At 35.0% G+C, this 16413-nt stretch overlaps 1 protein-coding gene and 1 pseudogene across 2 annotated transcripts in view; both read right to left on the bottom strand.

Moving 5' to 3' along the window:
* STAG1 (STAG1 cohesin complex component) overlaps positions 1 to 16413 on the bottom strand; it is a 423203-nt gene that overhangs the window by 75854 nt on the left and 330936 nt on the right. For both annotated transcript variants that reach the window (XM_028099176.2, XM_028099177.2), the window contains 4 exons: positions 10253 to 10356; positions 1378 to 1470; positions 1182 to 1271; positions 838 to 1041 (listed from right to left, as the gene is read on the bottom strand). In XM_028099176.2, coding sequence (XP_027954977.1) covers positions 838 to 1041; positions 1182 to 1271; positions 1378 to 1470; positions 10253 to 10356 — 491 coding nt within the window. The remainder of the gene's footprint in view (positions 1 to 837; positions 1042 to 1181; positions 1272 to 1377; positions 1471 to 10252; positions 10357 to 16413) is intronic.
* Positions 2547 to 3111, bottom strand: LOC148165058 (large ribosomal subunit protein uL6 pseudogene; annotated as a pseudogene).

Raw genomic sequence — 16413 nt, 5'->3', positions numbered from 1 at the left:
ATTTTATTGATTGTCAGTTACTTCTGTAGCTCAAAATCACAATGAAAAATCAAAAATGGTTGAAAAAAATTAAAAGTTAAAATTAAAAGTTAGAAGTAGGAAAAAATTGGTTATATGGACTAAAAAGAAAATCCTATCAGCCTGGCCATCAGAGCACAGAAAACCGTGGGGGTTCCAAATTGGTAACACTGATTGGAGGGAGAAGGCAAGAGGCAGGAATCATAAAAATAACTACAAAAATAACCAGTTGGAGATGTTTGCCATTATCCTGGGCATACCATTGGCAAGTGGCTGTCCCTTACAAGCACACTTAATTTTTATGTTCTATTTATTAGCACATCATAATAGTTCAGTAATATTAAAATATTTTGTAAATTAGGCTCCAGGAAAAGAAAGTGAAAAAATGAATTAAGAAAAGCCAGACCTTAAAAGGTTTTTCTTAAACCAAAAAAAAAAAAATTAGCTTTTATGAAACAAGTTGTTTTTTTTTTTTTTTTAAGGGGGGGGATAGGGAAGAGTGAGGGAGAGAATCTTAACCAGGCTCCATGCCCAGTATGGAGCCAGATGTGGGGCTGGATCTCACAATCCTGAGATCATGACCTCAGCTGAAATCAAGAGGCAGATGCCTAACTGACTGAGTCACCCAGGCACTCCAAAATAGGTTTTTAAAATAAAGTATAACCAAGGTTAATTACAGGACGAACACTTGCAATAATGCTACTAAGATCTGAAAAAGAGAATTCCACTAAGTTTTATTTTAAAATGGAAACGATTTGTACATTCAACTTTGAATATTAGCCAAAATTATCACATACACGTGTTTACTTTAAAACAGACCTCTTGCAGTAGATCTTCCACAGAATGATTGAATCGATCTACAAACTCATCAATCAGCTGACTTCGAGCTATGTCAACTCTGTTTTGGATGGTATACTCTTCACTGCATAAGATGCTATAGGTTTTACTGCAGGCTTCTAGAACATCTGATTCTACATGTTTCTCCACAACAAACTTAATCTGTTTTAATAAAGCATCCAGATGCTGAGGAGGAAAAAAAGAGAAACTATTAGATTAATAAAAATAAGCATCTGTCAAATAGTAAGCCTATAGATTACATGAAAATGAAATAATCCAGTTATTTAAGCTGACTATAACAGAATTTTGATTTCATAGTGTCTTACCTTTTCCATTCTACCTGTGCTATAAATTTCTAGATCAAAATACTGTGGGATTTGTAGCAAGTTTGCTACCTTCTCTGCATCTGCAGAATACTAGAAAGAAGGAGAAGCAAAGAAAAAAGAAGTAACTACTTTAATAGTTCAATGTAATAAGCAAACTCAGTGGCACATTACCACAGAAATGTAAATGAAATTATACCTTTGATAGCAACATAGGAAGTGTGATAATAAAATGCTCAGTCAATTTGTTTCTATCATCAATTTGAGTTTTTCTTTCTTTGGCCGTTAGCACCTAGAAATAAATTGAAATGGGCAAATAATATAATGTCACATAATAATTTATAAATCTAGAATGTTACACAGAACGATGAAGCACTGGAAATAATGTACTCGAGAATTTTCAGAGGAGGTTAACAAACTAATTACTAAAACAAGTATTTCTAGTTTTATGCTTATTTCTAGTTAACAGGCAATATTACTTTATTAAATAGCTACTTACGAATCACTAAAGTTTAGATAAATTACTACTTGTTTAGTAAACAAAAACATTTCTATAAAACCAGTTATGAATATACAAATATGGCAAGTGAAGTAATTTTTCCAGTTTTAACCTCAATATGTTAACAGTAATCTCCCCTATGGTAAACACCCTTTTCTAAAAATACTTTAGAAAGTAATGTTTTTTTTTACTGTCAGCAGCTAAATAAATTTTCACTGATTTTTTAAAAAGATTTTATTTATTTATTTGACAGAGAGAGAGAGAGCACACAAGAAGGGGGAGCAGTAGAAGGAGAGGGAGAAGCAGGCTCCCCGCTGAGCAGGGAGCCCAACACGCAGGGCTCGATCCCAGGACCCTGGGATTACTACCTGAGCCAGAGGCAGATGTTTAACCATCTAAGCCACTCAGGCACCCCAAATTTTCACTTATTTTTTAAAGCATATACTAACAATGTCTCTGGACTCATTTATATTTAGTTGTCCTTCTAAGTTCCTAAGTCTGTTAGGCAATAATCCAGACATAGAGGTATAGCCCGTCATCACTGAACCAACTGAAGCTGATAATGCCCATCACCTTGTCCCATATTCAACTAGTTAAACCATAAGTGGTTCCAAAAATAAAATGTTAAAATGCAAGTTAAGATAATCATTTCCCCAAGATATTTTGTATTTTGTTATTATCTTGAAGGAACTTAGCACCATAATGTTGAATGGCTGAATGTTTCATTCCAATATAAATTACCACTTTAGAAATGTAAACCCTATTTTTTTTTAAATCAATACAGCTTTTATTGCATCTTTAAAATATCACTAATAACTCTGAAAAATCATCTGGCATCTTGCTGTTTCTGTAGCTGGACAACTTAGATCTTATTCATCAGCTCACTGAACTGTTTCTTTTTCAGAAACATACCACCCCAAATTTTCTGATAGTCGTTTTTAAGTGTCGTGGTTTGCTGAATCAAAAAGTAGCGGAATTCAATACAAGTTCATTGTCATTTCCTTCAAGAATTAGCTCATCTTTCTGGGCTTGAGATACTGAACACGCAACACCTGGCCTCATCCAATCCCCGTGGATGTATTTTTCACCTAAGAAATCTTGGATTTCAATAAGAAAACCACTGTCCTGAATAACAACGCTGATGAGGAAGGGAGCATACACAGACCTCATCTTGTAATGGAAGCCCAGTCTAATGTCCTTGATCATGTTCTGTATGTGACTACAGACAGTGCAAACAATAGTCATTTCTTTCCTATTTCTCTCAAGTTGGCGCCTCTTCTTTTTCTTTCCAAGGAGACTGAGTTCTACACTGCTGTAACTGAAGTCTCTTCCCAGGGTTCCTCTGGGGCCCTTCACAATAACAGCGCATCCCTTCAGAGTGATGTCGACATTTTCTGGAATGTCAATAGTCTGAGTGCTGAGAATGGTCTTCATTCTCACAGTAGATGTTTCAGAGTATGTGAAAGAAGTAGTAAGGTCTCCCATCTAATTCCTCTTCCCGAACTTTATTGCTTTTCAACCTCTTAAAATACAAAATAATCATTTGGAATGATTTACTGTACTGCGTTTAGTTCTTCACAAAGTAATGTAAGGGACTACATATTATGTGGAATGTAAGTCCAGGAATGTATTCAGGGTATTGAGAAGTCTTGAAATTCATTTGGCAATGTATGAGAGGTCTAAAGATACTGATTTTAGATAAACAGTTGTCTTTGACTAAGTGATCATTGTATTAGGCAGTCTATATGCATGGACTCAATCCTCAAAACCTCTGATGGGATGGCAAAAATGGCATACTACCTATGAAGGAGGAATTTGCCAGTATCTAACAAAATTGTATACACATTTTCCCTCTGACATAATAATCCTACTTTTAAGCAATCTACCCCACCAACACATGTAGTACAAGTATGAAATGATACAAAATTATTCACTGTGTAGTGAATTATTTCTAATAGTACATTATTTCTAATAGTAAAAGACTGGCAACAACCCAAAAGACTCTCAATTGTGTATCCACATAATGGATACTATGCAGCCATAAGAAAATGAAGATCTTCAAATAAAGGTATAGTAGAGTGATATCTAGGATACACTGTTAAATAAAAATATAAGGTACAGAACACTACAAAATATGCTATCTTTTAAGGGAGAGGGAGGAGGATGGAGTGCATGCATTTATCTATATTTGTAAAATGAAACACTGGAAGGATATTCTGACTATATAGTAGGAATGGGGTGTAAAGGGAGATATAAATATATGAAAGACTTCTCTGAATGTATATTTTTACATGGTTTTGACCTTTTACCTATGTAAATGTTTTACATATTTCAAAAAAATAAAAATGAGAAAAAAAGGGATGCCTGGGAGGCTCAGTTGGTTAAGCGGCTGCCTTCGGTTCAGGTCATGATCCCAGGGTCCTAGCATCGAGTCCCCCATCAGGCTCCTTGCTCAGCGGGGAGCCTGCTTCTCCCTCTGCCTGCTGCTCCCCCTGCTTGTGCTCTCTCACTCTCTGTTGACAAATAAATAAAATCTAAAAAAAAAAAAAAAAAGAAGAGGAAAAAAATACAAAACCAAAAAGGCAAAAACCTTGTTATGCTAAATTTAAGTCATCAATATCAATACAAATATGTAATTTAAATATATATGGATACATACAGAGAAATATATACATATATTTCTTAGCTCTGTATACTCAAAGTGTCTATCAGAAAAAAAGAACCAAATGACAATACTCTTAGTGACAAGATTTTAACTTTAAATACTACTCTATTAAAAGGCACCATGGCTTGTTGGAGATTCCTGTGCTAGAGTAATATAAGAATCAGCCTTCAAAATGCCTTCTAGTAACTTCTGCCTCTTGATATCATGCTCTTATAGTCTCTTCCCACAATAACTAAGGTTGACATGTGTTAACCAATAGGAGACTGTGGAGGAAATGATGTTATGTGACCTTTGAGAACTAGCTCATAAAAGACACAGAAGTCCACCTTACTCTCCTTTGGATCATTCATTCTGCTTTATTCTCTCTTGGATACTTCACTCTGGGGGCAGGGGGGAAGGGGCAGCAACCATGTCATGAAAACATTCAAACAATCCTACTGAAAGGTCCATAAGGTGAGGATCGAAAGCCTCCCATTAATAATCAACACTAACTTGCCAGTCATGTAAGTAAGCCATTATGGAAGTAGTAAATTAACAACCAAATCTTCAGAGGCTAAAGCCCTTGTTAACATCTTAAATGCAACCCTATGAGAACCTTAAGCCAAAAAACCAGTTAAGACACTCCCAAGTTTCTGACCCACAAAAACTGTGAGATAATGAAGGCTTACTGTTTTAAGCTTCTAAGTTTTAAAGTAATTTTTTACGTAGCAATAGTTAATATAAACAGTAAAAGTAGAAAGTGAACTTGATGGGAAAGCAAGAAAGTGCACAAAAAATGACTGAGCTACGTCAAAAGGATAAGAAATGCTTAGCCTGGCTTTCTGCCCGTGGACGCCGCAGAGTAAGCATCGTTAAAGTCTCCCCTCCCACCACCTTCATGTCTAAGTCAGAGTCTCCCAAAGAGCCTGAACAGCTGTGGAAGCTCTTCATCGGAGGTTTGAGCTTTGAAACAACCGATGAGAGTCTGAGGAGCCATTCTGAGCAATGGGGAATGCTTACGGACTGTGTGATAATGAGAGATCCAAACACCAAGCACTCCAGAGGCTTTGGGTTTGTCACGTTATGCCACTGTGGAGGAGGTGGATGCAGCCATGAACGCAAGGCCACACAAGGTGGTTGGAAGAGTTGTGGAACCAAAGAGGGCTGTCTCAAGAGAAGATTCTCAAAGACCTGGTGCCCACTTAACTGTGAAAAAGATTTTTGTTGGTGGCATTAAAGAAGACACTGAAGAACATCACCTAAGAGATTATTTTGAACAGTATGGGAAAATTGAAGTGATTGAGATTGACTGACCGAGGCAGTGGCAAAAAGAGAGGTTTTGCTTTTGTAACATTTGATGACCATGACTCTGTGGACAAGATTGTCATTCAAAAATACCATACTGTGAATGGCCATGACTGTGAAGTAAGGAAAGCCCTATCTAAGCAAGAGATGGCTAGTGCTTCATCCAGCCAGAGGTCGAAGTGGTTCTGGAAACTTTGGTGGTGGTCGTGGAGGTGGTTTTGGTGGGAATGACAACTTTGGTCGTGGAGGGAACTTCAGTGGGCGAGGGGGCTTTGGTGGCAGTCGAGGTGGTGGTGGATATGGTGGCCGTGGGGATGGCTATAACGGATTTGGTCATGATGGAAGCAACTTTGGAGGTGATGGAAGCTGTAATGATTTTGGCAATTACAACAATCAATCCTCAAATTTTGGACCCATGAAAGGAGGACATTTTGGAGGCAGAAGCTCTGGCCCCTATGGTGGTGGAGGCCGATACTTTGCCAAACCACGAAACCAAGGTGGCTATGGTGGTTCCAGCAGCAGCAGTAGCTATGGCAGTGGCAGAAGGTTTTAATTACTGCCAGGAAACAAAGCTTAGCAGGAGAGGAGAGCCAGAGAAGTGACAGGGAAGCTACAGGTTACAACAGATTTGTGAACTCAGCCAAGCACGGTGGTGGCAGGGCCTAGCTGCTGCAAAGAAGACATGTTTTAGACAATGCTCATGTGTATGGGCAAAAAACTGGAGAACTGTATTTGTGACTAATTGTATAACAGGTTATTTTCATTTCCGTTCTGTGGAAAGTGTAAAGCATTCCAACAAAGGGTTTTAATGTAGATTTTTTTTTTTTGCACCCATGCTGTTGATTGCTAAATGTAATAGTCTGATCATGACGCTGAATAAATGTGTCTTTAAAAAAAAAAAATGCTTAGCCTGAATAGGCTCTCATCTCAAAGTTCGGACAACACATATTTTTAAAACTTTTATTTTGGAAACTCTAAAAGCTATTCATTTGTCATTACTGCTTCATTAATTCCTACAGTTTTTTTTTTTAACCTTAACATTTTAAGGTAAATTCTTGGTATATCGTTTCACTTCACCCATAAATATTTGTGTATTTTTAACAGTGAAGACTTAAGAACAATAAAACTTGCCATCTCCAACAAAATGAAACAATAAATTCTTAGTATCTTTTCATGCCCAGTCCATAGTTTTCCCAATTTCTATGTTTTGGATTTCTATATATATACAAATATATATTTTAGAGAGAAAGAAAGAGAGCGCACAAGTGGGAAGAGGGGCAGAAGCGGGGGAGAGAGAATCCTGAAGCAGATTCCCTGCTGAGCATGGAGCTTGATACCAGTATCCTGAGATCATGACCTGAGCCAAAATCAAGAGGTGGACGCTTAACGGACTTGAGCCATCCCGGCACCCCTCTGTATATTCATATTTAATTAAGTTTTGATATGACTGAATTTATGTCAGCCATTCTGCTATCTATAAATCTCATATCTTTTTGTTTGTTTCTTTGTTCCTTCTTTACTACGTTCTTTGGGGATTCTAATAAACTCTTTAATTTGCAATAATCAACTTTAGGGTGATATTTAATTACAGGAAAATATAGCAATTTTGCTCCAATATAATTCCATTTCCTTTACCCTTCTTTATGTTATTGCTGTCATATATATCTATGTATCTTCTAATCTTAGTACTTTAGTGCTATAATTACTGCTTTAAATAATCTCATGTCCCTTGAAAGAAATTAAAAGAAAAAAAATATATAATATACACGGCCTTTTATATCCACCCACATATTTACCATTTCTGGTACTGTTCATTCCTTTCTATGGATTAGAATTACCATTTGGTATTATTCATTACAGCTCGAAGAACTTCTTTTAGTATTTCTTCTAAGGTCTTCCAGCAACATGTCTGTCAATCTTTGTTTTTCTGGGAATGTTTTTAATGTACCTTCATATTTGAAAGATGGTTTTACTGGATTTAGAATTCTTGGTTGGCAACTTTGCTTTCTTTCAGCGTATGTCATTCTGTCAGTCTTCTGGCCTCCACTGTCTCTGATAAAAAATTAATTGCTAATCTTATTACAATTGCCCTCTATATGACTTGTTTTTCTCTTGTTGCTTTCAAGATTTTTTTGTTTTTGGCTTTGAACAGTGACTATCCTATCTGGAGATAAATCTTTTATGTTTACACTACTTGAGTTTTGTTAAGCTTCTTATTCTTTGGATTAATGTTTTTCATCAAATTTGGCAAGTTTTTGGCAAGTATTTCTTCGAATGTTTTTCTTTCCTGTCTCTTTCTCTTACTCCTTTCTTTCTGGAACTCTCATTATAAAAATTTGATGCATTTAATGTTGTTTCACACATTCCTTGGGCTCTGTTCATTTTTCTTCAATCTTCTTTCCTCTCTGTTCTTCAGAATAATTTTTATTAATCTACCTTCTATTCAATGTTTCTTTCTTGTCATCTCAAATTTGCTACTTTTCAACTCTAGAATTTCCATTAAGTTTTCCTTATTTCTGTTATCATATTGTCCTGTAATTCTTTGAACATATTTTCCTTTGATTCTTTCAACATATTTATAAAAAGGGCTCTGAAGTATTTGCTAAATCCAACAATTAGGCCTACTGAGAAGCCATTTCTATTGTCTGCTCCCCCCCACCTCCCCAAGTATGGTCATGTTTTATTGTTTCTTTGCTTGGCTGTAATTTTTCTAGAAGAGTTAACATTTTTAGGTAACAGTAATTATGGATTTTTAACTTATTTTTCTAATTTTTATATTTAAAAAAGTAATCTTTAACTTAAACTTCAAATCTTATTATAAGGGTTCGCCCCTCTGAGACCTGGGTTAGAAAGCATATTCAAAGTTCAGCCACTTCTTCAAGAAACAAGAAGTGCTGGTGAGGATGTGAAGAAAAAGGAACCCTTATGTGTTGGTGGGAATGCAAACTGGTGGAGCCACTGTGGAAAACAGTACAATGTTTCCTCAAAAAGTTAAAAACAGAACTATACTACAATCCAGTAATTATACTACTGGGTAAAATACAAAAAAATACAAAAACACTAATTCAAAGGGATACATGCACCTCTATGCTTATTGCAGCATTATTAAAATAGTCAAATTATGGAAGCAGCCCAGTATCCTATCAATAGATGAATGGATAATGAAGATGTGATATATATACAGATATATATATCTATATATATATATATAGAAAGGAATGAATCTTGCCATTTGTAATGATGTGGATGGAGCTAAAGGGTATAATGCTAAGTGAAATAAGTCAGAGAAAGACAAATAGCATATGATCTTAATCATATTTGGAATTTAAGAAACAGACGGGCAAAGGGAAAGAAAAAAGAGAGAGACACACACACAAACCAAGAGACAGACTCTTAACTACAGAGAACAAACTGACGGTTGCCAGAGGGGAGGTGGGTGGGGGATGGATAAAGTAGGTGAAGGGATTAAGAGTACACTTATCATGATGAGCACTGAGTAATGTACAGAACTGTTGAATCACTATACTGTACATACGAAACTAATATAACACTCTATGTTAACTATACTAGAATTAAAATAAAAACTAAAAACATAAAAAAGGAAAAGAAAAAACAAAGTCCAGCCAGTTCTTAAGTTTGCTTTTTGACTTTTATTTTCCATCGGGTTATCTCAGGTTTCTCAGTCAGCCAGTGATGTATGGAGAGCTCATCTAATCCTTTTTATGGCTTTCTCATTTCCAGGATTTTTTAGTTAGATTCTTGGTCAGTCAACTGTTCTTCCTATCTGGGACCACAACCTCTGAATATCACAGCTGTGGGTTTTTCCTTGTTTCTACCATGTTTGCCATTTCTGGCTCACAGAGCTCTGGACTTTTGCCATTTGTACCATGAGTCTGCCCCTCTGAGAGCACAGCTGCTGGTTTTTACAGACGTACCACTCTGGTAAAACTACATCAAGTTTGTGGGTGGGTGTGTGTAAATTATAATGCCAGGCAAAAAGGCAGCAGACTTCTGTTGCTTTTACCTGAAGCTTTGGTGGTTTTTCAAAAATATATGCTTCTCAATTTGTCTTTTATCTTTGGTGAATTCCCAGAACCCTTTGATAAGGTTTTTGGACAAATTCTGCAGTTTTATATTTTTTCTTTTCTTTTTTGGTGTAGAGAAGAATTACCTACCTCTGCATACCACCAGAGCTGGTCTATCAATGATTATCTCAATTCATCTTTAATACCACTAAAACCAGTATTAGCCCCATCTTACAAATAAGGGAATTAACACATAAAGAAAACAATCAACTATCCAAAGATTAAACAGTTGCCAAATGGAGGAGTAAAAATAGGCATTTGCTTTCAGACCTTTCTGCATTTTTAACAGATATGAATGTGAAAATGATTAAAGTGCTAGAACCAGAAGTAGGTACAGGTGCTTTGGGAACATGGAAGAATCTATTTTTGAAACCTAAGTGTAATTAGTAGATAGGATATAAAGACAAAGCACCACAGCATATATCATTTACAAAAATACCATGTTTTTATGGATAAATATATATCACTAAAATTTTCAAATATTTAAGACACTTAAACACATTAAAAGTCTTTTTGTAGATTTCTCACTAATATAACTTACTCTCTTGCCAGTACCCCTTCCCACTGGAGGATGTGCCTCAGCAGCTTGACGAATTGTACAAACCATTAGCTCTATAAGAGCACTCTCTTGACGGTCAGACATTGCTAAAGTGAAATAAAACGCATTAGTATGAGTAGATAGTTTTACATTAACCATGTATTAAAGAGAATACAATTATAAAAAACTGCAAACATACTCTATTACTGGTTATTTTAAAGACTGAAGTTAAGCTCTGCATTTTCTCTCTTTTTTTATGAAGCAGTATGTGCTTACCGTAAGTCAAACAAGAGATAAAGTAAAGAAAAAGAGAATACACTCTGGTTTCTTTAATACCTAGTCTTTTCTAGGACCATATTTCTGAATTAGGCAATGCCAAAATTTTACTATATTTCCTTCCAGATCATTTTAAAGCTCATAAAATACAGTATCTTTTTTAAAATAAAAAAAGTTCTACACATATTTTTAAAAAGTAACAATAGATTTTGATTATCTTTCAAGTCACTATATATACGTATGAATAACTTTCTTTTTTATTGTTATGTTAATCACCACACATTACATCATTAGTTTTTGATGTAGTGTTCCATGATTCATTGTTTGCATATAACACCCAGTGCTCCATGCAGTACGTGCCCTCTTTAACTATAATTTTCTTAAATAATTACAAGTTATTACGTAACGAGTGTTCCACAATTTAGTCAAACCTCTATTGTTTACTCAAATCGTTCCCTAATTTTTGTTACTATAAATAATGCAGTAATAAATATCATTAACACATATATATTTATGTAACTGATACTTTTATTTCTACAGAATAAATTCCCAAGAGGGTAATGGGTCAAAGGTTAAAATCTTGATACTGATAAATATAAGCCTATTTATTGCAATCCAAACCTCAAACTACAACAATGATGTTTGGTTCCTCATACCCCTGGCTAGCACTAAATGTCATAAATCCTTTCAGTATTTGCCAATTCATTGACTGAAAAATGGTATTTCACTGTCATTTTGCTTCTTCCTTCCTACTAATTAGTGAAATGTATTTTCTTATTGGCTTAGAATTTTTTTCTGAGATTTGTCTGCTTATTCTTTGCCTGTTTTTTCTACTGTTACCTTTCTTGAACTCTTGTATATAAGAAGTATTAACTCTGTCTTTTGAATGAGGCAGATATTTTCTTCCAGTTTGTCCTTTTGATGTCAGACTCCTCATGGTATTTTTTTGTCAGACAGAAATTCTTTTTAATAGTAATTGTTAATTTTTACAAAGTCACATCTGTACTGATTTGTTTTATGGCTTCTGGCTTTTTTTTTGCTTTCTAGTTTTAATGACATATATTTGACATAACACTGTACAAGTTTAAGTTGTACAGTATAATGATCTGACATATATATTGTGAAATGATTATCACAAAGTTAACTAATATCCATCATCTCTTATAGATAAAAAAGGCTTCTGGGTTTCTTGTATTGCTCTCAAAGATCTCCTTATCCTAGAGATTACAGAAATATATTTTCTAATTCCTTTTTTTCTCTCTCTCTCTCTAGGTTTTACATCTTTAATCTGTCTGGAATTTATTTCTGCTGATAGCATGAAGTATGGGCCTATTTGTTTCTGCCAAATGAACAGCCAGTTAGGCCTCCACCACTGCTAAGTAAACCAGCTTTCCCTGCTGAATTTAAATATCACATTTAAACATTTTAAAAATGTTTTAGGCTCTCATATACAGAATTCTTTATTTAGTTTCACTAATCTATATGTCTATTCCTATTATAATGCCATACTGTTTTGATGATAGCTGCTTTAAAATATATAATGTACTTTAATATATAACTTAATTAAACTAATTGAACATTTAGTTGAACAAGATTCCTTTACCTAGTCCTTTTTCTAAATATTTTCTAATTTCTATAATGCTAACGGCAAACAATTAAGCATTTTTTATGTGTAAGGTATTGTTATAAGTGATTTATATGTATTAACTTGTTTTATCCTCAAAACAATTCCAAGAGATAGGAGCTAATATCTTCACACTTTATAGATAGGGAAAATGAGCCACAGAGAGGTTGAATAACTTTTTTTTTTAATATTTTATTTATTTATTCATGAGAGACAGAGGGAGAGAAAGAGGGATAGAGGGAGAGAGAGAGAAGCAGAGGGAGAAGCAGGCTCCCAAGGAGCAGGGAGCCCAATGCAGGACTCGATCCCAGGACCCTGGGATCATGACCTGAGCCGAAGGCAGACGCTTAACCATCTGAGCCACCCAGGCACCCTTGAATAACTTCCAAAGTACTCAGCTAGTGGTAAAGTCAAGACATGAACCCAGGTAGTCTGATCCAGAGTCTATTCTCTTAAGCACTATGCTATACTGCCTTTTAAACAGAAGGAAAAAAATTCTATATAAACTTTGAAATCATTTTGCTTTAGTTCTTCCTCTCATCTCACCTCCCAGAACTCTCTCAAACCCACTGGATTTGAACTGGTATTTTATTTATTTTTATTTTATTTTGCTTAATTAATTGATTTTTTGGGAGAGAGAGAGCGTGCACACACAAGGGGGGTTGAAAGGGCAGAGAGAGAGAGAGAATCTTAAGCAGGCTCCAGGCCCAGCACGGAGCCTGACGTGGGGCTGATCTCACAACCCTGAGATCATGACCTGAGTCAAAATCAAGAATCAGATGCTTAACTGACTGAGCCACCGAGACGCTCCTCAAAATGGTATTTTTGAAAAAAGTTATTCTTTACATGGGAAGAACCGACATTTTAGTAACATTTTCAGCCAGGAACATAAGATAGCCCTTTATTTTTGAGATCTTATCCAATGTCATTTAAGAAAATGTATGGTTTTCTTCACACTGTTTTGTGCTTTCCTTGTTGAATTCATCCCTATATATTTTTAAAGTTAGATTTTTAGTGCTAATTTGACTAGCTTAATTCTCTCTCCCTCTCCCCCTTTTTCTGTATACTTATTTATGTTAAAGGCCAATAGATGTGGGGATTATAGAGACAAACTTAGGTATAAATTAAAGAGATTAAGCTGCAGAAGTTTATATTATTTTTTTAAAAAATTGGGCAACAGCAATAAAAGGCAAGGACATAATAAAATCTTGTCCTTTTTATTCTCAAATCATCCTGCACAAGAATATGTGTGTTCAACTAAATTTAATCATTTCTTTGGTTTTAACATTTTGATTGTCTTAAGAAAAACACATGAACGTCAGCCTGTCTTAGGAAAGCCACATGAAATAGTTTCAGCTTTTCCATTTATACTCCTCGATCTAAAGCCTAATAGTAGGAAAAAGCATCCCACTCAATAAAACAACTAAATTTCTATTTTTATGATTCTAGAATTTCATAATTTTTCACATTTGGCTGCAGATAAAGGAATGACAAGTTTGTCTATGAACTAAATGCATTTTCTTTTATTTATGAAGAAAATCTCGCTCTATGGAAAGTGAGGAGAGAGAACAACTTATCAAGTATGGAAACTTTCCCCTACTCTAAAATCCTTCTTAGTGTTGAAGAATAACCAAACCTTATACAGTGTCCAATGCCATTCATTTTGTTATTTTATAATTTTGAAACATCTATTTAGACATGGTAAATACTAAATTTCAACTGTTTTGAAATCCCCTTTAAGATATGACAGCAAAACCAAGTAATAAAATTGAAAGCAAAACAAGCCATAAGCCACAAACAAGAGCCGAATAGCCAGTGACAGAAAGAAATGGGTAACTGTTCACACTATGAATTATCAGATAACTACACAACTTTCCAAACCTTCAGAAACCTCTTTGCACATCACCTCCATTTCCTCATTATTGATTTTATTCACATCACCTTGAACTGTGGCTTTTCTCTTTGCCTACCAACGAAAAGAAATGCTTAAAAGTCACCAACAACTTAAATCATCACTAAAGCTAATAATCTTTGCATAGTTCTTCTTCTCCTCTGCAGGATATGATATTATTAGCCATAGATCTCTTGAACATCCTCTTTACTAAGCTTCTATAGGGTATAATTATCTCATCATCTTTTTTATACAGCTTGCTAGAGACTCTCTCTTGCTCTTCCTGCTTTTGTCTCCTAACCATAATCTTTAAGTGGCTATGGGCTCTTTCTTTATAATCCATCTTCCTCTTCCATATTTTTATTGTCATTTCCCATAGAGACCATTGCCACAGTTACCTAACTGGTCTTCTGCCTATCCCAAGTCATGTTTACAAATAGCACTTTTCTTAAAATATGAATTGGATATCACTCCCGTTTAAAATCCTTCCACGTTCCCCTACTATTTAGAATGAACTAAATAAATCTGCTTACAAACTAAAATGTTCTACATTATCTGGCTTCTGCCTCTATCTCATCTTGTGCCACTGGTTCACTGCACTCTGGCTATTGCAGCTCCTAGAACATAACAGTATCATTCATGCTTCAGATCTTTGCAGTTGCTATCTACTCTACCTAGATGGCTCTCTTTTGACACTTCCCATGGCTACCTCCCTCATCCTTCAGATTCTTGGCTCATAGGTGGCCTCCTCAGAGAAATCTTCCTTTAAGGATTCAATCTAAAGACAGACTCCTCTCCTTATTATTATCCATCACACTTATTAACCCTTGAAATTATTCTGTTTACTTTTTATCTGCCTTCCCCATAAGAATGTAAACTTCATATGGGCTGTGAGCTGACCTTGTTTAAGACTATACCCTGAGTACTTAGTGTGAACAGTTAGCATATAGAAAGTGATCAATAAATATTTTAAAATTATAAATAAATTTATGATTCCTTGCTTTGAGGAATTCCATTTATCAACATTTACTTTATTTAGTACGTCGATCAAAGAATTCTACCAGTAGAAATGACCACAGAAGATTATCTACACTAAATTTTGGGGATTTCCTTTTTTACAGATAAAGAAGCAGAGACCCACATAAATTAAATGACTTACTTATGGTCTTGTTACCTGGTTACCTATTACCGAGGCCCTCATATTATACTAAAAATTTACCCAATAATTTGATTTTGCTACAGAACACACACACAACCACCACCACCACCACGACCACCGACAACAAAACCCTGTCCCTTAAAAACACTGTGAGGCAGTCTTTAGGCTACTGTGATTTAAGTTGCTATTGATAAGTCTTTGACAATGTATTTCCCCAAATTTTGGTCCTATTTTCAACTGCTAACTAAACTTTCATCCCCTGGAATATCTTTTCTACTCCACCTAAATAAAATGTAACTTAACTTCTAATCAGTCTCAAAAATAAATAAGTTACTGCTGGCATTTTGTTACCATAAAATACAGCAAAATAATAGCACAGAAAATTGCTCTGGATGCCATTCCATGCCAGAGCTAATACATGACATAGCACGCATATGAACAAATGTGTGAAAAAAGTTGAGTCATGATGTAGATATAGTTCTGTACTTGTTATTCATAATTTCCTCAGCCTTACTGTCCCAGATTCAATCATATCCTAAAACTGTGGTTCACTTAAGAACTTTTTCCCATTTTATAACTCACTTTTCTAACTAAAATCAAACCAACCAAACCAAGTCAAACCAAACCAAACTAACTTCTTAACTGAAGTTAAACCCAGTGTCAACTAAATTTAAATCATAACAAAACACCTAATAGTACACAGTTATTTCAACAAGGTAAATTCATGCACAACACATTGACAACTGACAGACTTAGTAATTATTATCTATTGACTGGCACATATTATTCAAATGAGTAAAAAGTTAGCAATACCAAAGCATAGCACTTTGGCTCTTTTCCCCTTAATTTATTTCCCTTGCCTCCCTTCTTCTTATTGGAAATAACCTTCTAGAGCATGGGATGACAAAAAAAAAAATGGCATGGAATCATGACAACAAGCTCTAATAATATGTGGATTCTATGGTGACAGTCAAGGGTAAAAAAAAAATGAATGGAATGTACTACTAAATACTATGCCAGACACTTTGCTCAAGTGTTGATTGGGCTGTAGTGATTAGAAGGGGAATTGATTTTACTGAAACTGAAAATATTAAGATTCAATGGAAAAAGAATGCATAAAAGTCAGTGAACTTAGCTGTGAACATGTATAAGTAAAATAAGGAGAAAATGTAGAATGTATGTTCATATTCCTGTGATCACAAAAGTGAAGAGAT

Source organism: Eumetopias jubatus, unplaced genomic scaffold, assembly GCF_037043125.1.
Source record: "Eumetopias jubatus isolate StellerSeaLion01/CBP00866 unplaced genomic scaffold, mEumJub1_p1.0 scaffold_1, whole genome shotgun sequence".
NCBI classification, from domain to species: domain Eukaryota; kingdom Metazoa; phylum Chordata; class Mammalia; order Carnivora; family Otariidae; genus Eumetopias; species Eumetopias jubatus.
The sequence above is the reverse complement of the archived record's forward strand: the minus strand, read 5'-3'. Positions and strand labels throughout refer to the sequence as shown.